General features: G+C 41.3%; 1 protein-coding gene across 4 annotated transcripts in view; it reads left to right on the top strand.

Annotated features, from left to right (window-relative positions):
* LOC138763028 (guanine nucleotide-binding protein G(i) subunit alpha-2) overlaps positions 1-9,795 on the top strand; it is a 275,105-nt gene extending 265,310 nt beyond the window's left edge. For all 4 annotated transcript variants that reach the window (XM_069936544.1, XM_069936548.1, XM_069936546.1 and 1 more), the window contains exons 8-9: positions 1,590-1,800; positions 6,779-9,795. In XM_069936544.1, the coding sequence (XP_069792645.1) occupies positions 1,590-1,780 (191 nt within the window). In that variant the 3' untranslated portion in view covers positions 1,781-1,800; positions 6,779-9,795. The remainder of the gene's footprint in view (positions 1-1,589; positions 1,801-6,778) is intronic.
* The last annotated feature ends 15,991 nt before the right edge of the window (positions 9,796-25,786 follow it).

The raw sequence follows: 25,786 nt of genomic DNA, 5'->3' as shown, positions 1-25,786 counted from the left end.
TTAAAATTTAGAACAGCATGGTCATAGGCCCTTCAGGCTCATGAGTCTGTGCCCCCGCCCCACCCCCCCCCCATACACCAATTAACCTAAAAGACACACACTTTATTTTTTGAAGGGTGGGAGGAAACCCACGCAGGCATGGGGAGAACTTCCAAATTCCTTGCGGCGAGCACCTGATTCATACCCAGGTCACTGGTGCTGTAATAGCTTTGTGCTAACTGTGCCGCCCACGGTTGAGTGCAGACTGCTTGGTGCTGCTTCACCCTTGCATTGTGTTCCTTTGTATAATGCTAGCACAAGCTTCACTGGCCAAGAGAGAGAACACAACAGCAGTCAGTTGCCAGGTCCGATAGCATTTCACGGCTTTCATCGAATGGGGCCGATGTCAGTGTGATGAGATGCAGTTCTTTGTTGGCTAATTTACTGTGATTACTTGAAATTCTGCTGGGGTGCTGCAGGCATGTTCAACCTGAAGTCTTTCTCTTTTTTTTGGGCTGAATGGACTCATCTTTGTGTGCCTTTTAATTCTCCTGAAAATTGGACCCCAAAGTAGTTGTAGCTACAGGAAGTTATTTGTCACACTTGAAAAAGCTTTTAAGATAGACTGATTCAATGTTCTTTGGCTTGGCTTCGCGGACGAAGATTTATGGAGGGGGTAAAAGTCCACGTCAGCTACAGGCTCGTTTGTGGCTGACAAGTCTGATGCGGGACAGGCAGACACGGTTGCAGCGGGTGCAGGGGAAAATTGGTGGGTTGGGGTTGGGTGTTGGGTTTTTCCTCCTTTGTCTTTTGTCAGTGAGGTGGGCTCTGCGGTCTTCTTCAAAGGAGTTTGCTGCCCGCCGAACTGTGAGGCGCCAAGATGCACGGTTTGAGGCGATATCAGCCCACTGGCGGTGGTCAATGTGGCAGGCACCAAGAGCTTTCTTTAGGCAGTCCTTGTGCCTCTTCTTTGGTGCACCTCTGTCACGGTGGCCAGTGGAGAGCTCGCCATATAACACGATCTTGTGAAGGCGATGGACCTCCACTCTGGAGACGTGACCTGCCCAGTGCAGTTGGATCTTCAGCAGCGTGGATTCGATGCTGTCGGCCTCTGCCATTAGAGCTCAGAAAAAGGCCCTTTGGCCCACTTGTCCATACGATCGCTTTTGTCCATCTGCATTAATCCCATTTGCCTGTTTTAGGTTATTATTCTGTTAAGTGCCTGTTTAAATATGTTTTAAACATTGTGATTTTATCTGATTTCCCCACCTCCTCTGGTAGTTAGTTCAAGATATTAACCACTATGTGTAAAAGAAAACATTTCCCTCAAGTTCTCTTTAAAGCCCCTGCTCACTCTTAGGTTAATCCCTCTTGATTTTGTTTAGACCATTATCGTGGGAAAAAAATTCTGGTTATATAACAGAGATGTATGTCTTATCATTTTCTACACCTTGATCAGCCTCCGAGGCACTCGTGGTGGGGAGAGAAAAACAGCCCAGACGTTAAATGAGATTGTATCTCTGGAATGAGTTTTAGGGATTTTAGCAGAGAGTCTGATTTGGCATTCACACATTTACATGTGACTCACTAATTCCTTCCTTTGAATGCAGGAGCAAATGAGTATGATGCAGCTGCTGGCTACATCCAGACCAAATTTGAAGACTTAAATAAGCGGAAGGACACCAAGGAAATCTACACACACTTTACATGTGCCACTGACACAAAGAATGTGCAGTTTGTATTTGATGCAGTCACTGATGTCATCATCAAGAACAACCTTAAGGATTGTGGCCTCTTCTAAGAATTTAAGTGAGGATAAAGGTGAGCATCTTGATTCTGTGCCTCTCAGCTCAAGTTAGCAACGTTTCAAGGTATCAAAAAGCCTTCATCTCGAGTTAATTTCCACATCCTTTGAGCTACTTGGATATTTGGTGATGCCAATCAGGAAACTGACAGAGCGGATTTATATTGATCGGGGGTATGGTACTGAATTAATTAACGCATTGGAATTGGTCTCTGAAGATGGATCTGTTAATAATTGAAATTGATAACTCCACTTTCTTGCACAATTACACTTGCAATTATATAGTTCCTTCTGTGTAATTAATTCGCATGTTAAATGACAAAGAGAAATTGAAAGCAAAGTTACTGAAAATGGTGGAAATGCAAAATAAAACAAGATGCCCAGCAGATGAAATTAAAATGATGTGGTTTCACAGCGATGATCCTTCAGCAGTTTTTATGTATTGGTCTGGACGTGGGCAGGGGAGGGGACCAGAGATAAAATATTTCTTGCTTTCACCATTTCAATCACTTTGTAAAACCTGAGAACAAACAGAAAATTACCACCACATCAGTCTATTCCCTTCGAAGCTGACTGAAATTCGGTTTGGGTTCTGCAAAAATCACTCAGCTCCTGACCTGATGACATCCTTGGTCCCAAACATGGGCAAAATAACTTGTTTCAGAGGGGAAGTGGGAGTAACTGCCCCTGACCTCAAAGCAGCATTTTGAGTGAGGATGGCACTGAGGAGTTCAGGCTTGGGAATCCATAGGAAAACTCTGGTTGGGAATCACAGCAAGCAGGAATGAAGGTGGAGGTCGGAGTTCCTCAGGGCCGTGAACTTGGTCTTTTCTCCTTGGAGTGACAGTGGATGTGGAGTGACCTGATAGAAGTATAAACATGATGAGAGGAATTGATCGTGTGGATGGCCAGAGGTTTTTTTCTCATGGCTGAACTGGTGAGCACAAGGGGCATCGATGCAAGGTACTTGGGAGTGAGTAAGTACAGGGGGATACAAGGGCATGGTTGTATAGGCATGAATGCACTACCAGCAATGGGGGTGGAGGCAGGTACAATAGAATCTTTTATCTATAAGATAGGTGTATGGAACTGATAAAAATAGGGAAGTTCTAGGCAGCTGTTAGATTATTAGGTCTATACAGGGTCTATACTGCGCTGTAGATTTCTATTTTCTAATGTCTTAAGTTCAACCACCTTCAGCCACTTCATTAATGAATTTCCTTCAAATGATCAGCTCAGAAGTAGGGATACATGCTGATTGCACAATGTTCAATGCCATTCGTGGTGCCTCAGATCATAAAGTCTAAATCCAAATGCAGAGAAACCCAGATAACGTGCAAGTCTGAGTTGATGGGTGGCGAATAATATACCACACAAGTGCCAGGTCATGACAGTATCGAAGAGAGAAAAATCACACCCGACCTTCAGTGGCATTACTTTCACAGAATCCTCATCATCAATAACATGGGAGTTGCCATTGACCAGAAACTGAACTGGAGTAGGTCATATGCACAATGTGGCGACAAGAGCAGGTCAAAGGATAGGAATCCTGCAATAAGTAATTCTCCTCTTAACTTCCCAGAGTCTGACCCCATCTACAAGGCTCAAGTCAGGAATATGATGGAAAGCTCTCCACTTGCCTGAATGACTACAGTTTCTACACACTCTGGAAGCTCAATACCACACAAGTCACAGCAGCCCACTGAGTTGGCACTGCATTCACAACAATTCACTCACTCCTTTCACCACTGATGCACAACAGCAGCCATTTTCACCATCTCCAGGATTCACTGCAGCACCTCCCCCAGACCTCTTCGCCACCTCTCCCAGACCTCTTCGCCACCTCTCCCAGACCTCTTCGCCACCTCTCCCAGACCTCTTCGCCACCTCTCCCAGACCTCTTCGCCACCTCCCCCAGACCTCTTCGCCACCTCCCCCAGACCTCTTCGCCACCTCCCCCAGACCTCTTCGCCACCTCCCCCAGACCTCTTCGCCACCTCCCCCAGACCTCTTCGCCACCTCTCCCAGACCTCTTCGCCACCTCTCCCAGACCTCTTCGCCACCTCTCCCAGACCTCTTCGCCACCTCCCCCAGACCTCTTCGCCACCTCCCCCAGACCTCTTCGCCACCTCCCCCAGACCTCTTCGCCACCTCTCCCAGACCTCTTCGCCACCTCCCCCAGACCTCTTCGCCACCTCTCCCAGACCTCTTCGCCACCTCACCCAGACCTCTTCGCCACCTCTCCCAGACCTCTTCGCCACCTTTCCCAGACCTCTTCGCCACCTCACCCAGACCTCTTCGCCACCTCCCCCAGACCTCTTCGCCACCTCCCCCAGACCTCTTCGCCACCTCACCCAGACCTCTTCGCCACCTCACCCAGACCTCTTCGCCACCTCACCAAGACAGCACCTTCCTAACCCACCACCTCTACCAACTAGAAGAACAAAGGGCAGTAAAAGCATGGGACACCACCACTGGAAGTTGTCCACCAAGCCACACCCCATCCCAACTTGGAAATGTATCACCGATCCTTCGCTGTCACTGGGTCAAGATTGTGGTTCTCTCTCCCTAACTACATTGTGGCCGCATCCATACCTCTCGGCCTGCAGCCGTTCAATTAGACAGCTCACCGCCACCTTCTCAAAACCAATGAAATGTTGGCTCAACCTGTGAAACCTCATCCCTTGAATTAATTTAAAATAGAGCAAGCAATTAGAGAATAAATGTAAATTAGATGAGGTACTTGAAATTGATGAACAGGCATGTGTAATTGTTCTAGTGTCCTTAAAGCAATCCTTGTATTAATTTGTGGAGTTGATAAAGTAGTGCCAGTCTAAGTATGGTTTGTAATGATTCAATCTTGTCATATTCTGCACTGGGTGTTTGGTTTTGACTGACGTTATGGCGCCAGGAAATGTGCATTGATGGGAACAATATAAATTTGTAGTGAATTTTACTTCTGACAAATATTTACAAAAGATGGGTGTCATTTGCATTTGGGTATCATTGTTGTTCAAATGGAGTTGATTTTTTACAAGTTGTTTAAAATAGAATATTAAAGAATGAGAAGAAGAAAAATGGGCAAGGTACTGCACTGTTCACTGATGAAAGCTAATCAGACTTTGAATGAAGTATCAGAGGTGTTACATTTTAATTCCATTCTCTGATTTCTGGCAGCTAAGTTTGAATATTTTTAAACCTGCATGTAGACTCTCCTTTTTCAAAGCTCACGTTAACCTGAAGTCCTAATCAATGGTATATTACACTAAGAACTGATACTTTTTGAGAAGGGAGACATCTTTCATTGGGATAGTGAGATTGTCATGTCAATCAGAAGAATTTTTGGGGCAATCCAGTTTCTTTCCAAAGGCACCAAATATCCCCAGGTGTGAACTCAAAGTCTGATTTCAAGTTCATTTATTGTCATCTAATTGCACAAGTTGATGAAACAACACATTTCCAGATCATACTTACAGAAACACAAAACACAAACGACATACACAGCCAACCAAACTAAATGTATTTAAAAATAATTTGTGGGTTTCTAGGATTGTTCGATAGTCTCGCCACCTGCAGGGAGAAGCTGTTTCTCAGCCTAGTAGTGCTGGGTTTTATGCCCCTGTTCCTCTTCCCTGAAGGTAGTGTCTCAAAGATACTGTGGGCTGGATGCTCAGTGTCTCTGAGTCCTCTTGAAGCACCACTCCCTGTAGATATCGTCGATGGCGGGAAGGGCCACCCTTCTCAGCAATTTTAATCACTCTCCATGCTGATGCTTTGCAGCTTCCATTCCATTACTGTGGCGCAGCCAGCCAGGACACTCTCTATTGTGCTCCTGTAGAATGACGTTAAGATGGTGGCCGGTAGCCTTGCGTTCCTCAACCTCTTTAGGAAGTTTAGGCAGTACTGCACGTTCCTGACTCATTAGGAGGTGCTGTGAGTCCAGGGTAGTTTGCCCTTTAACTGGACACCAAGGAACTTTGTGCTTCCTGTTCTCTCTGCGACGGAGTTATTTATATGAGGTGGGGAGTGGACCTTCGTCCTCCTGAAATCCACCATCATCCCCTTTGTCTTGTCCACGTTGAGACTCTGGTTGTTCTTGCTCCTCTGTGCAAGTCTTTCAACCTCCTCGATGTAAGCCGACTCATTGTTGTGGCTGATGAGGCCAACAACTACTGTGGAATCTGCAAACTTTGTGATTCTATTCCAGATTTTGCTCAGGCAATGCAACAATAATTTTGGCAATTCGACTATAAAGGAAGTTGAGATTATGGAGGTTGATCAACAACAATCCCACTATGAATAATTCTCCAGAATTACAGTCTTTATAGATTTAGTTAAAACTACTTTGATACTGAATGTCAGTTGTTAGACCCAAATCGTTTAACCTATAAGCCCTGTATGTTTTTTGAGGGTGGGAGGAAACCCACAGACTTGGGGGTGAACAGACACACTCAGAGCAGGATTTGAACCCAAGTCACTAACCGTGCCTTCCCAATATAGAGTTCATAAAAATTAGCTGCAATAATTAAAAAGCAATCATGGCTTGACATTGACATTTGGAACCCTTGTAAATAAAGCAGTAAAATATAAAATTAACATTGCCTTCTATTTATTAAATTACAATCTTGGCCCTGCAAAAGAAATCCAGTGACTGCAGGAGCACTGATGCACATGCATGTAAATTTGGCAGTCACATTAGTTTTACTGAGTGAGAATAGGAGCTTTGCAATGTAGGACAACAATGTAGGTGCTACTGCTACCATAGTATATATGTTTCTCGCTTTGCCTTATCTGCACCACAAAACATCTGCGGCTGTCCAGGATTCTAAAAATGCATGTGCTTTTCATTCTCTGGGGCCAGAGTTTGAATCTGGGAATTTCGAAGGCCATTGATTTATTGTGCAAAAATGTTTGTACAGAAGTTCCAGCCAAATGTGGCATAATCTGTATGAAGCAAAGCGGGTCTTTGCATTGAATGTCTTTTTTTTCTTTCAGAGTTACTTGAAATGCTAGGTGTGGAGGATCCCAGAGGAAGGACTACATCAGTAAAATCAGCTATCTGCTTTTAACGGCTTTTTACCAGAGACTTGCGACCATAAATGCATCACAAACTTCTCTAATCTTTCTATCCCCTGATAATACAAAATTTTTACTATTTAATTAACTTTATTTTTTACGAAAATGCCTTGTAATAGAATATCACCAATGTCCTTGAGTTGAATTAGCAATTTCTTTGTTAGTGCTAGCAGAACTTTCCATACTTCAGTTAAGTGGGACAAGAATGGCGTACTTTTAAGTGGCCATTTTGGTTGTTTAGGCCATGCAAGAAATGAAGTGCCATTCTCTTCCAAGCATAAAACACAATGGCTAAATAAAAAGAGATGGTCTTCATATCATCCACTGATTTCCCTGTTAGCAAAAAAGAATCCTTTGTGTGAGTTAGTTTGTCAGCCAAGTTGCATGTAAATCTTAATGTATCCTGGTTTTTTTTTTACATGTGCCCAACCAGCATACGTAAGTGTTTAACACATGGCTTGAAGTAAAAGTTTTATTAGCAATGAAGCTGCGAGTTCATTTAACATATATTTAAATTGTATGTAACCTACAATGTACTGATATGAATTTTGCTGCAGTAAGTTTTGTGCCTTGAATATAACTTTGTTTACAGTTTTGCTTAATTCTAATATTCCATCCTCTGCCCCTTGAAAATTGTGATGAAATTGATTTTTTGGCTTGTCCAAGTGAAAGATGGGGAGTTCAGGACCAGCTGTCTATTCATCTTGCATGTGGAGAAAATCGGTCCCAAATAAAATAACTGTATGCACCGTTAATTTCAAGTACTAACCAGGATTTGTTGTCGTCTTGATTTTCAAAACAGTAAGATTTCTTCTGCATTATTTTAGCAGGATTCTCCAAATCCTTTGGCTGTTTTTTTTTAATCCTCCCAAATCTCTACTTTCCACCCATCTCCCAAATGAATAGTGAATCCCTTCTAAGCCACTATTCTGTGCCATCCCACTTCCATTCATAGCCATTGATCTGTTTTCTGTAGTACAGGTATTTTGCTTTGTCCACTGTCAGGTCTTTATTCCTAAATCACATGGTTTTATTTTTAAATTCTCTCTGTTCCCTTGACCAGTCTTATCTGCTTTCCTCTGAATTATAGTAACCAACTGAAGTTGGATAGGTTTTGAGGGCACATAACATGTTGGATGTTAACCATCTGGAATGTTTGAGATTAAATTACTAAAGCAAACTCTTCAGTAATAGTCTCCTTTTCCTTCGTCCATGCCTTTCTCAGGAAGGTTGAGATGTGATACACAATGCCCGTGAAATTCCTGTGACCAAAAATTCCTCGTGGCGATTAGACGATCCTTGTATTTAAAAACTGCTTCCAGCCCTGCAATCATTTTTTGCCTCCTTATTCGATGTTAACAGAATGATTTATGTTACTTGCTGCAACTTGTATTTGTAACTCAAAAGCGGCCTCGGTATGTACAATTCACTCCCTTTTACTAGATGTTCAAGCTTTGCTTATTGTTAGTTCAGCCTGTATTCATTAAATCTGCTTGTCCAGTTGGACACTTTTTTGCTTGTAGTAGTTCAATTCGTTGAAAGCATTGTCAATTCATGTAAATAGCTGTACTCTGAAATAATAACCAATTAGGGAGTCTACTGTGGTGAAGCCTAGTGCCTGAAAAGTTGAAGCTCACCATGATCTTTAATTTGACGGTTGCCTGCTCGTGTTCTCTTTGCTTGGATTTGCAAGCATAATTAAAAATACATGCGATATGGATTGTGTAGATCAGTAAATGTTTCAACAGCCTTCTGTAAACATTTTTTAATGCTTTCTTTGTAACATTTAGCATCCATTCCATGTTATACACAATGCAACTCTGTCTTTCAGGGTGTAAGTACTAATATTGGGCTTTGTAAGGATTCAGCGTGGCTTCTCAGGCAGAGAGCTCTGACTATTCCTTATTAGCCACAAGTGAACGTTAAATGGGTGTCTTTTGTAAATTTAAAAGATGGATTTGTCTTGGGTTTCACTTAGATGTCATTGGGGTTTCTGTTTTTGAAGATTCCACTTTCCTCTGTTGTGTAACTAATAAAATTTAAGTTTGATGTCCAGGCATCCATACAAGCACAAAGTTGAGGCTGGTTGATTTTCAGAAACCCAGATATTTAGCCCTAACATGGCAGCACATTTGACAGATTCTAACTAAATGTATTCTGTTGAAAACAGTGATTGATCGTATACCACCATTTCAATCTAAAACCATTTCATTCTCATCAGCAAAATCACTTCCTTTCATCGTAATAAAATGTGCAATGAGATGGTGCAGTTTGAACATCTAATACAAGGAGCCTGACTGAATCTCGGCATCAATGTCACAGCCTTCGGAGGATGGAGGAATTGCTGTATTTGTGTCTGGGATGTTAGGCGGCTTTGAATAGTATTTTAATAAGTGATGCAGTTTTAAAAGTGAACTTGAATGAATTGATTTTTATTCCGATGTGTAATTCTTTAATGTGCAAAAAGAATCTTTTGAAGCTGTCTGTGGCCTTCGTTTCAATTTTTTGCATTTTTTAAAAATGAAGTCATTCTTAGCTTGCATTACAAAGTAGATTCTGTAGAAATTGTTCAATAATAGAATAATAATAATGGAAACTTTGTATTCTGAGAGTTAGAATTCCAAGTACCTGAAGGAAGGGTGAAAAACATTTCATAGTTTAGTTTTCCTTTGGCCAAGCTTGATGTGATTTCGAGTTGTGTTGACTCCGATGCGACCAATTTTCCTTTGGGTAAAGTTAGGCTTTTTGGGCACAGGGCAGGTTGGGGTGGGGCAGGGGCTAATGGTTGCAATTTGACAATATTTGACTCTTGTCATCATTTAATGTTACTTACACTTATGTTTAGTTTGTAATGAGGCCAAATGTATTGCAACCATGTATGTTACCTGGTGTAAAAACAATAAAAGACCAAATTAATAAAGTACTTTTTAGTAGGATTCCAGTGACTCCTGTTTACTGTTGTGGTTCCAGTGGAATATTTCCTTAGGGCTGTCATTCCATACAATCTGGCAATATGTATTCCAAGAATTCATTAGTACCTTTCTAGTTCTGACGGTATAAACTTTCTTCATTCTTCACCCATTCCACTGCTGACCCCTTGATGAGGACTGGTTCAATTAAAGATTTCTTTCAAGATCTTGACAGATCAGATATGACTTTCCAGCAAACTGCAGTCTTCAAACTATTCTCAGGTTTGATCAAACCAACTCTATTCATCTGCAGATTTAAAGTTTTTTTTAATGGTAGCAAAAGAAAAATATCCATGTTTTCAAGCCCAGATTGGAAAGAACACAAACATCAACTTTTCAATGAATTTTAAATTTCCTGACCAACAGTAAAACAGTTGACAGGCAACCTTTCAGACCTGAAGAAGTACTTGAATTGCTTCAATTATTTCTTGAGCTTTGAATTCTGTGAGTAAGGAGCTCTGATCTGTGAATCTATCTATCACGACCCATTTTGAACACATTTTAATCACATCCCTAGCCTGTTTATTGGGAGAATCGAGCACCTGTTAGGAATGCAGTCAAATTACTGCAAGCAACCCTGAATATCTACCGTATATTTTAGCTTCTAAATCAAGTCTTGAAACCCTCAAAAAGCACTCAAAAATCAGGGGTCAACTTATACCCTAGATCCAAAAATTAGACCTTAAATTCAATTTTTTAAAAACCGCTTGACGTAGATTTGGCGTATCGGACGACCCGAAATGCTAAAAAAGAACCCAACCTACAACAAATTTTCAAGCTACCAGTATATTAGAAAAATTATTTTGGGGAGAAAAAAAAACACTTAAAATCCTTCAAAATAGCTATCATCGTCTGATTTTGTGGGGGGCTGATAAAGCCATGAAAATGTGGACCCAACTTATCTGAAGGTCGACTTGTACAGTGAGATATACGGTACTTATTTATTTTCACAAAATAGCAGTGCTGGTGAAGACAAATCTTTTAGATTAAATACATTTTGGGATACTGAGGCAAAACATTTTTCTCACATCCAAATCACTGATATCCCCTTTGTCGGTTCACTTTGAAAAGAGCAAAAATAACGTGGAAAACGATGGCACAGCAGCATCTGAGAAACAATGGAGCCAAACTCTTGCCTCATCTGCTTCAATTGAGCAAATCAATAATTCGCATGGATCAGCTCAGAACGCTGGATTTTAACTTCTTTAACTGAGCTTGTGGAACATTATTTGAATTATGGACGAGCTCACTTGCTGCTTTACATCTTCCATGAGATTAGCTTACTGATTGATTTATCATCCAATCTATTGAGGAGATGGCATCAATAACTTACCCTGTCAAACATACCTCAGATCAATCATGTGAGATGAAAATTTAAAAAACTCATTTTCATGGAGTGAAACTTCAAAATGTCATGGTATAAAGAGGATCTTGTGGTGCTACACAATAAATGGTTGGCAAGCAGATACAGCAATTACGTTGGAAAGCTAATAGAAGGTTTAATTATTGCAAGGGCTACTAGTTGTAAAGTAGTGAAGATGTATGTGAATTATGCATCTAGTTTCAGCGTCCAAATTTACAGAAGAATATTACTGTAGAATGAATCAGAGAGGTTGATTCCTGGGAAGAAGAGGATGATGTTTGGAAAAATAATTGGACCTATGTTCATTGGAGTTCTAATAAATGACAAATAATTAATTACAGGATGGATGAAAAGATATTTCCCCTTGAGGGGAGATCTGGAACTAAGAAGCATGATGGGATTTTTCCCAGGACGTTAAGGGAGGTCAGGGAGCAAATAGCAGGGGCTCTGACAGTGATTTTTCAATGATCACTGGAGGAGGGTGTGGTGCCGTGGGATTGGAGGGTTGCTAATGTAGTTCTGTTGTTTAAAAAAGGCACAAGGTGCAGGCCAAGTAATTATCGGCCAATAAGTTTGACTTCGGTGGTGGGGAAAGTTATGGAGGGTATTCTTAGAGATAGTATGTACAAATATCTGGATAGGCAGGGATTGATCAGGGGCACCCAGCATGGATTTGTGAAGGGAAAGTCATGTTTGATGAATGTTTGTTGATATTTTTGAAGAGGTGACAAGAAAAGTGGATGAAGGTAGGGCAGTTGACATGATCTATTTGGATTTTAGTAAGCCTTTTGATAAGGTTCCACATGTAAGGTTAGTAAGGAAGGTTCAGTCACTAGGAATTAGTAGATAGTGAGATGGGTTCAGAGGTGGCTGGAAGATAGAAAGCAGAAAGTCATGGTGGACAACTGTCCGTCAGGACAGAAGCCTGTGACAAGCGGTGTGCCTCAGGGATCGGTGCTGGAGGGGGTGGTTAACTGGGTAAGCAAATATGCAGACGATATGAAAATGGGGGGAGTGGTGGATAGAGAGGAAGGTTTTCTTGGATTACAGAAGGATTTGGTTTGTTTGGAAAAGTGGGCTAAAAGATAACAGATGGAATTTAATGTAGACAAGTGCGAGGTGCTGCATTTCTGAAAAAATAACCAAAATAGGACATATGCAGTTAAGGGGAGGGCACTGAGGAATGCAGAAGAACATGGGGATCTTGGAGTTATGGTACAGAGTTCCTTGAAGGTGGATTCCCATGTAGACAGGGTGATTAAGAAGGCATATGGTATGCAGGGCTTCATAAATCATAATGTAGAATATAGGAGCTGGGAAGTGATTCTGCAACTGCTTAAGGCATTGGTGAGGCCAGGTTTGGAGTACTGTGTTCAGTTCTGGTCTCCAAATTATAGAGAGAATATAGATAAGGTGGAGAGGGTGCAGAGAAGATTTACAAGGATGTTGCCTGGCTTACAACATGTAGAGTACAGAGAAAGATTAAGGAGACTGGGACTTTATTCATTGGAACATAGACGATTGAGAAGGGATTTGATAGAGGTATTTAAAATTATGAAGGGAATAGATAGACTAGATGTGAGTAGACACTTTCCCCTGAGGGCAGGGGAGGTTGGAACAAGAGGGCATAAGTTAAGGGTGAGGGGGAAAAACTTTAGGAGAAATGTTAGAGGAAGCTTCTTCACTCAGAGAGTGGTGGCAGAATGGAATGATCTTCCAGAGGAGATAGTTGCGGCAGGATCCTTTCTGTCATTTAAGAGAAGGTTGGATGTGTACGTGGATGTGAGGGGGTTGGAGGGTTATGGGCAGAGTGTGGGAGGGGGGAGCTAGTGGAGTTGTTCAAGTGAACCGGCACAGACTTGAAGGGCCGATATGGCCTGTTATATTTGAAGAGAAAAATTGTCCATCTTATACAGATGAGGTTTTTTTCCCCCTTCCCCAGATGATCATTGATTCTTCGGAATCCTTTGCACTGAAGAAGCTGTGGAGGCAAATTCGCTGATGTTGCAGATTGATGCACATTTTGAGTACAAAAAAAATGAAGAGTTGTAAGTAGGTGGAGAGGTCATGGCTGGATCAGCCATGATAATGCTCAGTGCCAGAGGAGAATTCAGAGGGTTGATTAGCCCACTCCAGATTGTTCTTCTGTTTGGATAAGAGCATCTTGAAATTGTTGCATTTGTCCACCTTGAAATCTCTTGCTGTGCTTGAGTCAGTGGGGTGGAAGTTTGATGGGGTACATTAATGATGTGGGCTGCCCATTAGAGCCAACGGAAGACTATTTAATTCCCATTGCTGGAGATTTTGGCAGGGTAGAGGAGAGCGACATTAGTTTGCTTGTGGTGTCACTCATTTGGGAGAACTTTGCCACAACAGCATCTCTACACTGCTTGAGATTGTCTCTATTTCAGAAACATGCAGGAAGCCAAGGATTGTCCCATAAATATCCTTTCCAAATATATCCTTGCCTGTTAAATCTCCCTCAAATTTTGCTTCCTCTGGGGCAAGTTTAATTTATCTTTATAGATGGTCAGCTGATCTCTGAGAGAATTGATTAATTAAAAACATAAAAATAATAATTAGTTTTCAAGTTTCCACTAACTTTGATTATAGTTTATCACTGACAAATGTGTGCTTGTGTTATGGTTTTATAGAAGTCTTCTATGAATCATTTAGCTTGATATGACATTGCACTGAACACTTGCAAACACTTAAACAAAATTTATGGTCCTCAAGGCTATGCTCGTGAGTACAATGGCTCGGTCCCTGCTGCAGAGATTATAACTGATCCACTGATATTCTCTATTAGCTCCTGGATTTTCTTCTCAAAACACTTTCATTGTAATGTGTTCACCATTTAGTATCAGCTCTATGCTTGTATTTGTTGATGATTCTTCTGGAATATATATCACAGAAATAATGGGCTAAGTTCAAGCCACATGTAACAGCCATTGATGTCAATTAATATCATATCTGCTGAAAGGTGGATGTCCAACAACGATCAATATAAGAGGCGTTGATTCAGTATTACACATCACACAAACCAACCTCCAACAATGCACACTTCCCACTGCCTTGCAAAAACAGCCAACGTCGTAAAGGATACAACCCCCAAGCCACTCTCTTTTCATTCTCTTTGAGGAGAAAATACAAAAGGTTTAAAAGAACAGATACCAGATGCAAGGACGGTTTCTTTCCTGCTGTTATTAGAATCTTGAATGGATCTCTCATTAGTAGGTAATCTCTTGACCTCACAAGCCTGACCTCGTCGTTCCCCTTGCATTGTTTTAACTGAGCTTTTCTCCAACACTGAGCTTTTTATTATTACACTTCCTGCTGTATTTGTGTGACTTGACGCCTGCATCGCATGTAAAACAACATTTTTCACTATCAAGGTAGACAGAACAATACAAAATTCAATAATTAACCATATATGTTCAATGCAATCATTGCTAAATACTATATGCAAATTTCTTAGGAATACACACAGGTTAATTTAATTCTCAACATCTTACTCATACTTTTGCAGGGCACATATTCACACTGCCACATGTAGATTAAATCTATATTTTTAAATAGACCATTGAAATTATTCTAATTTTTTAGTACCACTGTTACTATTGTGTAGCATGTTTGACCAGTTTTTTTTTGCATTTAGAGATTACATGGCTATACTGCACAGAGAATAAACTACACATGATTTTAAGTTTTGCCAAATGGAGACTGTAATGTAGATTATTTGTGGGAGAGCAGATGACGAGAATGGATCAGAGTGCATTTTGATCAATATTTAATGGGTGTTTGGAGAAATGAAATACTGAAAGATTCTGCCAAATAATACTGACATTATCCTGGAAGAAACCAGACAGAAAACTGAAAGTTTTCAATTGTGACTAATGTTTACAATTTAGACAAAGTTTGGAGATTAAATGCAAGTTCTCTTTCAAGCCATGTTTGAACAACTGACTATTGTTGACCCTGAATCAGTGGAATTGGTTGTCCATGATTATCGGCAGATCCTTAGAAAGATAATAGCAGCAAGAGAACACGGTCCACATGTCACGTTAACCAAGATAAACGATATTGGGATGCTTTTAAAATAAACATGATAATTAACATGGATTTTTTAACAGCAATAGGGAGTATTAGTTTTTAAGTTTATTTTTAAAAATCTCTTGGAGATAAAGAGCATATCAGCTCTTCCATTAGACCCCACTTGATATGGCCATCTTATTTGGGCTCTGCGTTTCTTAGATCTCTCCCAGTAATAATTTTTCGATTATTCCCTGACTTGCTCATTTCCATAGTCCACTGTCCTTCCTCCAACCCCACCCTTTAGTCCCAAATAAGATTCTTTTTCAGTCACTCCAAAAACAGATTCATACGGTCATTGAATTGCCATGAAAACTGCTATTGTTTAACTGATGTGTAGATGCAGTGGAAGAGCTGATTCCAAACAAAAGTACAAAAAATAAAATCCTTTAGTAAAATGTACCACGGCAAAATAATTTATCAAATATAATATGTAATCAAGATTGATATAGGCATATTAAGAAAACAAATATAAATGGCAAGTTATAAGAATGATTAGGGCTTAGGGCACCGGTGGAGGGGGTGCCCGCAGGGTTGCGAGCATGCTGAGGCCAAGAAGAACTCCCAATGGTCCCTCAGGCACTGAAGGCTTCCTGACCGTGTTGCAGGTTTGGATCTGAAGCTCAGGTGGGCCATGAATCAAGCGAGTCTGTCGCCGAAGAGGCTGCTGGAGAGTGATTCTCAAGGAATTCTGCTTCTCTTTCTCCTATTGTTCGGGGCAGTTGGTGACATTAATGGCAACTCTGCCTTACGGTAGACAAAAAGTATGTTACAGATTGAATGTATTGTTGTGTGACAACCTTGAATCCTAACAAAGCGGAAGAAAAAGCAGCTAATGCTGGATCCAGAGGTTGTCTGCCCTTGAACGAAGTTATCGGGTCTGTAGGCACAATTGCTATGATGAGGAATGATGTTGGGCACTAACACGAATTGCACCTCTTGCTGAAATGTTTAAAATGTATTGTCTGCCATTTTAGGGATTCTCCTTGAGCAGCCCAATATATTCTTTGTTCAGTGATTTGTATTCCAAATGATGAATCACCAAATTCTTCCAAATTTGCACATTGTCGTGCCAAAATTTCTGCACAGTGAACAGGCATGGCTGCTTGCTCTCCAATGCAGTCTGAAAAGATCAGGTGTGGCTGATTTTTGGGGGGGGGTGGGGGGAGGAGGCCATTTTGTGTGCAAGACTGCAACCTGAGGATCACATTTATTGAAAGAACCAGAGACAAAAGTGTTTTCTGTCATTATTCAGCTTTCAATAACATTTCTCTCCATGCCCTTCTAAAATATGTTGCACAAAATAATGAAGGGTGACTAACAATGATAATTGATATCTTCTTGATAATAATTATTTTGCAACATTCAATAAACATGTGCTTTTATTGTTACAAAAGTCAGAAATGTGAAACATTAATAAAAACAATTTTGACACATGAATGATTTGAAAACAGCTTATGAATATTTTAAATGAATAGACATTTATATTACAAATATTTTGAAAAGTGAAATTGTAAGTGATTTTGTTCGAGGACAGAGGGTTCCAATGTAGTTCTCAATCTTTTTCTTTCCACTCACAACCCACTTTAAGTAATCCTCTCTGCCGTAGATGCTCTCTGGGTCACGTCTCCAGAATGGAGGACCATCGCCTTCCCAAGATCGTATTATATGGCGAGCTCTCCACTGGCCACCGTGACAGAGGTGCACCAAAGAAAAGGTACAAGGACTGCCTAAAGAAATCTCTTGGTGCCTGCCACATTGACCACCGCCAGTGGGCTGATAACGCCTCAAACCGTGCATCTTGGCGCCTCACAGTTTGGCGGGCAGCAGCCTCCTTTGAAGAAGACCGCAGAGCCCACCTCACTGACAAAAGGCAAAGGAGGAAAAACCCAACACCCAACCCCAACCAACCAATTTTCCCTTGCAACCGCTGCAATCGTGTCTGCCTGTCCCGCATCGGACTGGTCAGCCACAAACGAGCCTGCAGCTGACGTGGACTTTTTACCCCCTCCATAAATCTTCGTCCGCGAAGCCAAGCCAAAGAGAAAGAGAAGAGAGATGCTCTGTGATTAGTAAGGGATTACTTAAGGAAAGAAAAAGGTTGAAAACCACTGTTTTAATCACAACTCATTGACTCGTCATGTGCAGGGTTTCATATCTCCAAACGAAATGGGGCAATGACAATTTTTCTCAAGCCAAATATTTCAGTCACAATTGGGTCTAGAGCAGTGATTCTCAACCTTCCCTTCCCACTCCCATCCCACCTTAAGCAATCCCTTACTGATCACAGAGCACCGATGGCATAGCGATGACTTAAAGTGGGATGAGTGGAAAGAAAAGGGTTAAGAACCGTTGGGTTAGAGAGAGGTTTTTACAGTTGGAGGTCCAGCTTTCTGATGGTTTGTTAAGATCAAGCTCCTTTAACCATTTAAACAAAAGTCATGGGAAACCTGGCCAATATTTTTTCCATTGAGCGAAGCTCAAAAGTGACTGGTCATTCATTTGGTGCTCATTTTTACTGAAAGACTGGAAGAGTCAAATAGTCATTTCAAAATAAACATTTGTTAAGATTGATGCAAGTTGTAAGATTGTTTTTTTTTACTTCCTAGCCGCAACACAAAGCATATTAACCTCTGCATTTTAATTTCCACCTGTACTCCTGACAAGCAAAGATCAATTTGGGAATCTAGCCTTAAAATTCTTACCTGAATATTAACAAAAAAGTGCAGAGCTTTTCCATTCAAAGGAATTCTATCAAAAGCTTTTGAGACTTGAGAAGATAAACCCTAGAATGCTGAAGGCCAGCATGTGGATTTGTGTGTGACAGACACCACACCGGTTGCTTCTGCCTGCTGCATTCAGGCAGTCACAGAATCTGATGCTTGACAATTTCCACATGTTTATCACGGTGTTTCATGACACCATATCTCAGCAGGAAAATAGGGTGTGTGACTAGCACCACATAAAATTAACCTTTTGGATGTTAAGCCCTGTTTGGGAACACAGACATTACAGCACAGTACAGGCCCTTCAGTCCGTGATGTCGTGCTGACCTATACACAATTATTCCATCAATCTAACCTTTCCCAACCTCACGCCCCAAACCCTCTATTGTTCTTACCCCCAGCACCTGTATTGTGAACTCTCTTTAAAACATCATGTTAACTTCCCCAACATCCATGTTTTTTAAGTGCAGATGAGAATTATTTTGCTTCAAACCCAGCCCATCTTCTGTGACTCCACACCAAAGAGGACGATACTGATCCTTTGGAGACCTTATTACAGTGATACCTTGTATAACACAGTTTTGAACAGTGTGGGTTTTGATATAATTTTATTAATATTGCGTTATCAACAGTGATGCAATTATTTAACATGCTCGCCACTCGGCTGCATTTGGTCAATTTATTATTGCTTAACTTGTTTTAGTATTGCTCTAGACACTGAGCAAGAAGGCCAAGGCTTCTCTGTAATATTTTAATTGTGTTGTATAAAAGTGCACCCTTACTGTGACAGATTATGTTGTGTTTGTATTGTAGATAGATATGTTTTTGGGAGATAAATTGGGCCAGGTTTTTCACTGTAGATCACATTTAAAATACTGGAGCTCTGCTCAAGCCAGACAGGGCGGCATCTGGGGGGCTTTGCAAAAACTTTGGGGAGTGCCCAAGAGACTTCACTAACAGATTGTTGTTTTGAACAGCAACAGATGAAAGAGATCGGAGGAGTAGTTCAGAGCCGCAGGCTGTCTGGGAGTGCAGCTTGCTGTTCTAAAAGGTCGGATGGTTTTTGCAAGCAGAGGGAGTTGAACAGATTTTTTCTCAGAGAGAGAGATCAGTTCTGCAGTTCAGCAGCAGCAGCTGGGACTGGAATAGGACAACCTGGCAAGCTTGTGGAAAAAACCCATTTGGAGATGGGTTGTGAGTGCTTAGATCAGCCTGGTCAAAGCTCTTGTGGTTCATGCAAGAGAGGACTGGCTACCTAATGTTTCACTTGAAATAAGAGAAACAAAAATGAACTCTGTGGTGACCTGAAAGAAAGAGGTTATCATCTGGAAAAACTGATGGGGCAAGTTTCTTCGGCAAGACACTGATGTGGCTGATTTGAAGGGATCTGTTTGTGTCCAGGAACAACAAATCTCTCTCTGAAAACCGACAAGAACCTTCCTGAGCGGTAACCATTTACCTTTCAAGCACCAAAGCCTGGTGAACTTTATAAATGTTAAATTCTGTGTACAGTATAAGAATTGCCTGCAACCAGTGAACTTGGAGGTATGAGAAGTGAGATTGGACTGTGAACCAAATAACTTTTCTGAACTTACACACACACACACACACGTTACATACATGCATGCTTGGAATTAGAAGGGGGTTAATTTAGGTTAATTAAGATAATAGAGATAAATTAAAGTGTTTTCATGATTAAAGATAATTAAAAGCAACTTTTGTTTAAGTAACCATTTGTCTTGGTGAATATCTATTGCTGCTGGGTTTTGGGGTCCTCTGGGCTCGTAACATTACAAACAATATAAGTGGAAAGAGGAAATGCAGTGAGGGTGATACATGTAATAAACTAAAATGGGTCACATTGAATCGGCTGTGAGTCGGAGGAGGAGCTCGGAGAGAGTCGGGCTGTGAGTCGGAGGAAGAGGAGCTTGGGAAAAGTGACGAGAAGGTGAGCTATAAAAGTCGGGGGCTTACCGGGGTTTGGGCCTACTTGAATTGGCTGTGAGTTGGAGGTGAAGGAGCTTGGTGATAGTGACGAGAAGGTGAGGTGAGCAGCCTGGCGAGCAAACGACACGGTGAAGGAGTGGGACTTCCAGGCTTTGGCTCAACAGGCTTAGGCGAAAGCAGGCGAGGAGAAAGGTAAGCGGCATTATTTTAACTCAGTCATGCCTATGGGCTTAGTGCTTTGTACTGGGTGTCAGATGTGGGAACCATGGGTGAGTTCCACCCTCCCAGATAGCCACATCTGCATCAGGTGCACCGAGATGCAGTTCCTTAAGGACCGAGTTGGGGATCTGGAGCTGCAGCTGCGCCTGGTAAGGGAGAGTGAGGAGTTAATAGATTCAACTTTCAGGGAGATAGTTACCCCGAGACCAGATGTGTCAGGTAGGTGGGTAACTGTCAGAGGAGGGAAGAAAAATGCCTGGAAAATTGAGAGCACACCTGTGACTACACCTCTCAGCAACAGGTATATTGTGTTGGATGCTGTTGAGGGAGATGACCTGACAGAAGCTGGCCGCAATGATCAGGTCGATGGCACTGAGCCTGATATGGTAGTACAAAAGGTAAGAAGGAATGCAGTGGTCATTGGGGACTCCATTGTCAGAGGTACAGACAAGAGATTCTGTGAGCAAGATAGGTATACCCACATGGTGTGCTGCCTCCCTGGTGCAAGGGTACGGGATATCTCAAATCGGGTCCAGAGTATTCTGAAAGGAGAGGGCAAGCAGCCTGATGTCTTGGTACATGTGGTACCAATGACATAGATAAAAAGAGGGAGGAGGTACTAAAAAAGGATTACACCAAGCTAGGACAGAAGCTAAGAAACAGGACCGCCAGGGTGGTGATCTCTGGATTGCTACCTGTGCCAAGTGCAACTGAGGACAAAAATGGAAGGTTAAGACAAATGAATGTGTGGCTGAGGGGCTGGTGTAAAAGACAAGGTTTTGGCTTTTTGGACCATTGGGATCTCTTTTGGGGAAGGCATGACCTTTACAAGAAGGATGGGTTACACCTAAACCCATCCAAAAAGGGGTCAATATATTGGCAGTTAGGTTTGGTGCAGCCGTCAGATGTGGTTTAAACTAATTTGGCAGGGGGATGGGAACCTGTACGATAGGGCAAAGGACAGGAAAGATAAAATAGGAAAAGTTGGGTTAGGCAGCGAAAGTAAAAAATCAGAAAGAGCAAGGAGGGTGAAAAAGGCAAATCTGAAGGCTTTATATCTTAATGCAAGAAGCATTCGGAACAAGGTAGATGAATTGGCTGTGGAAATTGAGACAAACAAATACGATTTGATTGGGATTACAGAAACATGGCTGCAAGGTGGGTAAGCCTGGGAACTTAACATCCCGGGGTATACAATATTTAGAAGGGATCGGCAAGAAAGAAAAGGGGGTGGGGTAGTATTGATGGTGAGAAAAGGGACCGACACAATTGATAGGAAGGATATTAACTCAGAAGATGCGGAATCTATATGGGTAGAACTGAAGAATAGCAAGGGGCGGAAAACTTTAGTGGGGATGGTATATAGGCCTCCAAATAGAAATGTAGAGGTGAGGGGAGGCATAAAAAAGAGAAATTAGAGAAGCGTGCATTAAGGGAACAGCTGTCATCATGGGAGACTTTAATTTACATATAGATTGGACTAGCCAAATTAGTAAAAGTACTGAGGAGGAGGAATTCCTTGAATGTTTATGGGACGGTTATCTAGACCAATATGTCGAGGAACCAACTCGGGAGCTGGCCATTTTAGACTGGGTATTATGGAATGAAAAGGGGCTAATCAACAATCTTGTTGTACGAGGCCCTTTGGGTAGGAGCGATCACAATATGATCGAATTCTTACTCAACATGGAGAGTGAAGAAATTAAAACTGAGACTAAGGTCCTGAATTTAAATAAAGGGAATTATGATGGTATGAGACAGGAGTTGAGTAAGATTGACTGGGTGGTGTTTATGGGGGGGGGGAGTGGGGTTGACAGTGGAAAGACAATGGAAAGCATTCAAAGATCTAATGGAAGAATTGCAGAAATAATTTATACCGGTTTGACATAAAAATAAACCAAAAAAAGGTGACTCAACCATGAATAACAAGGGAAATTAGAGACAGCATTAGGTCCAAAGAGAGAGCATATCAATTGGACAAAAAAGTACCAAATCCGAAGATTGGGAACAGTTCAAGATGCACCAAAGGAGGACAAAGGGATTAATCAAGAGGGCAAAAATAAATTACGAAAGTAAGCTTGCGGCAAACATAAAAACCAACTGCAAAAGCTTTTATAGATATGTCAAGAGGAAAAGATTGGTGAAATCCAGAGTAAGTCCCTTGCAGTCAGAATCAGGGCAATATATAATGGGGAATAAGGAAATGGCAGACCAATTAAATTCTTACTTTAGTTCTGTTTTCACAAGAGAGGATATAAATAACCTCCCAAGAATTTTGGAAAACATAAAGACTAATGCAAAGGAGGAGCTGAAAGAAATCAGTATCTCTAAGGACATGGTCTTGGGGAAATTGAAGGGATTGAAGGCCGATAAATCCCAAGGGCCTGATAATCTACATCCTAGGGTACTTAAAGAAGTGGACATTCAGATACCAGATGCTTTAAGAATTATTTTCCAGAACTCGATAGACTCAGGATCAGTACCCATGGATTGGAGGGTAGCTAATGTTACCCCACTATTTAAAAAGGGGGATAGAGAAAAAGCGGGGAATTATAGGCCAGTGAGCCTTACATCAGTAGTAGGAAAAATGATGGAATCCATTATTAAGGATGTAATAGGGGAGCATATGACTAGCAGAGAAGGGATCGGACAGAGTCAACATGGATTTACAAAAGGTAAATCGTGCTTGACAAATCTATTGGAATTCTTTGAGATGGTGACAGGTAAAATAGATGGGGGAGAGCCAGTGGATGTGGTGTACCTGGATTTCCAAAAGGCCTTCGATAAGGTCCCACATAAACGACTGGCATGCAAAATCAAGGCTCATGGGATTGGGGGCAAGGTATTGATGTGGATTGAGAACTGGCTGGCAGATAGAAGACAGAGAGTTGGGATAAACAGCTCGTTTTCTGAGTGGCAGGCGGTGACCAGTGGGGTGCCACAGGGATCTGTACTGGGACCCCAGCTGTTCACAATTTACATTAATGATCTGGATGAGGGGATTGGATGTAATATCTCCAAATTTGCAGACGACACTAAGCTAGGAGGGGTTGTGTGCACTGAAGATGGGGTCAGGAAGCTCCAGTGTGATTTGGATAAATTGGGGGACTGGGCAGAAACATGGCAAATGCACTACAATGTGGATAAATGTGAGGTTATCCACTTTGGCAATACAAACTGGAGGACAGATTACTATTTGAATGGCAATAGATTGGGAGATGGGGAAGTGCAGAGAGACCTAGGGGTTCTTGTACACCAGTCTCTGAAGGCGAGCATGCAGGTACAGCAGGCGGTTAAAAAGGCAAATGGTATGTTGGCCTTCATATCAAGAGGGTTTGAGTATAGGAACAAGGATACCTTACTGCAGCTGTACAGGGCCTTGATGAGACCCCACCTGGAGTATTGTGTGCAGTTTTGGTCACCTTATCTAAGGAAGGATGTTCTTGCAATGGAGGGAGTGCAGAGGCGATTCACCAGGCTGATACCTGGAATGGGAAGAATAACTTATGAGGAAAGATTGCGGCAAACATAAAAACCAACTGCAAAAGTTGGAGTTTAGAAGATTGAGAGGGGATCTCATAGAGACATATAAAATTCTGGCAAGACTGGACAGAATGGATGCGGAAGGGATGTTTCCATTTGTGGGGGAGTCCAGAACCCGGGACCATGGTTCGAGGATAATAGGCAAACCATTTTTGAACCGAGATGAGGAGGAATTTCTTTACCCAGAGGGTGGTAAATCTGTGGAATTCATTGCCACAGAGAGCAGTAGAGGCAGGCTTATTGAATATATTTAAGAGGGAATTAGATATATTTCTTCATTATAAGGGAATTAGGGGTTACGGAGAGAAGGCGGGGACGGGATACTGAACTTTAAGATCAGTCATGATCTCATTGAATGGCGGAGCAGGCTCGAAGGGCCGAATGACCTACTCCTGATCCTATCTTCTATGTTTCTATGTTTCTAAGAAAAGAAACTGGAAATTATTAAGCAAACATAGAAGATGGAACATCATTTGCTAAAATAGCACATGAATAAATCGTCTGTTCAAACTCTAATCAAGAATGAACATTTTACGGAAACACCATCTTATGACTAAAGTGATTGTTAGACATAATGGTTCTGCAGTAGAAAATATGGAACGCCTTTTAATGATCTGGATTGTAGATTGCAACCGGAAAAGAATTCTATTAAGTCAAAATGACAATTCAAGCTAAAGCAACAAAGCCTCCATTGGACATTAAAAAAGAAAACAGAAATGGAGGGGAAATTTTTTTCAGCAAAGTCATGGTTGGTTTTACAACTTCAAACACCGCGTGGGGCTCCAGAAGGTTCGAATTACAGGCGAACCTCCGAGTGCTGGTAATGATGTAACTGCAGGCTTTCCGGCCAAACTAAAAGTGATAGACCAAGGAGGCTACACAGATGAGCACATTTTTAATGTTGACGAAACCGGATTATTTTGGAAAAAGATGCCACCGTGCACTTTTTTTTTAGCCGAAAAAGTAAACATTTCAACCAGGCTATAAAGTTTTGAAAGACCAATTGACGCTCCTACTTGGCGGAAATGGGCCTGGGGATTTCAAATGAAAGCCCATTCCCAGAATGCAAGGGCTCTTAAAGGCTATGTACAAAGTGTACTTCCAGTAATATAGCGATCAAATAGAAACGCCTGGGTGACAAGACATTTGTTTGAAGAATTTGAAACTTTGGACCGTGATAATGTGCACTAATTTGCATTGAAATGAACTTCATGATGAAACTCTGATTGAAATGGATCAACAATGTTTATATGAAGATCAGCTGCAAAATAAAATCTTAATGAAGTGCCGATGATAGCTCGGAGGAATTATCAATGTTTATTGGAGAAATCAGTGACCTTAAGGATGTAGAACCAAACATCGAGAGAAGCGTTAGAGTTTGGCAAGAATTGCAAAAGGCTATTCGATATCGCAAAGAAATGCATGATAAACAAAAGAAGATTAAAGAAATGTAGGCTAAATTAGACAAATATTTTCTGAAATAAACAATATTCATTTATTGTCAATAAAGATCTTTGTCATTTTTCAGTTTTCTATATCCCTTTTAAATATTTTATGCACACATTTACATAAGAGTTCTAGGTAAAAGAACAAATAATTACAGGATTGGAACGTATTACATTAGTGTACATTGTAATGCTTTGAACAGTGTGGTTTTCCAAAGCACAGAACTTGCTTGGAACGTATTAACCGTGTTATACAGCGTATCCCTGTATCTCCCTAATACTGTTCCGCCCTTTATATGCTTGGAAAATCTCCCAGGATTCTCTCTCATTTCTCCTTTTTTGCCCTCCTGACCTCCCTCTATTTCACCGATACACCTGGGATTCACTTGATCCCAGCTGCTTAATACCTAAACTATGTCTCTTTTTTTTGTTTGTTGCGTGGTTATTCTCGAAAGCTGTGCATTGGGTTGATGTAGGCAGAACTATAAGTTTTACACTCTTCATCTCCCCATAAACACCCAGAACTTGTAGCTTCTTATTTAATGAATTTGAATATGTTTTAAGGCATGGAGTAAAACACATAGGAACAGTCACTTTGTTTCCTGATGTCTGTTTAACCACCA

Source organism: Narcine bancroftii, chromosome 5 (assembly GCF_036971445.1).
Source record: "Narcine bancroftii isolate sNarBan1 chromosome 5, sNarBan1.hap1, whole genome shotgun sequence".
NCBI classification, from domain to species: domain Eukaryota; kingdom Metazoa; phylum Chordata; class Chondrichthyes; order Torpediniformes; family Narcinidae; genus Narcine; species Narcine bancroftii.
The sequence above is the reverse complement of the archived record's forward strand: the minus strand, read 5'-3'. Positions and strand labels throughout refer to the sequence as shown.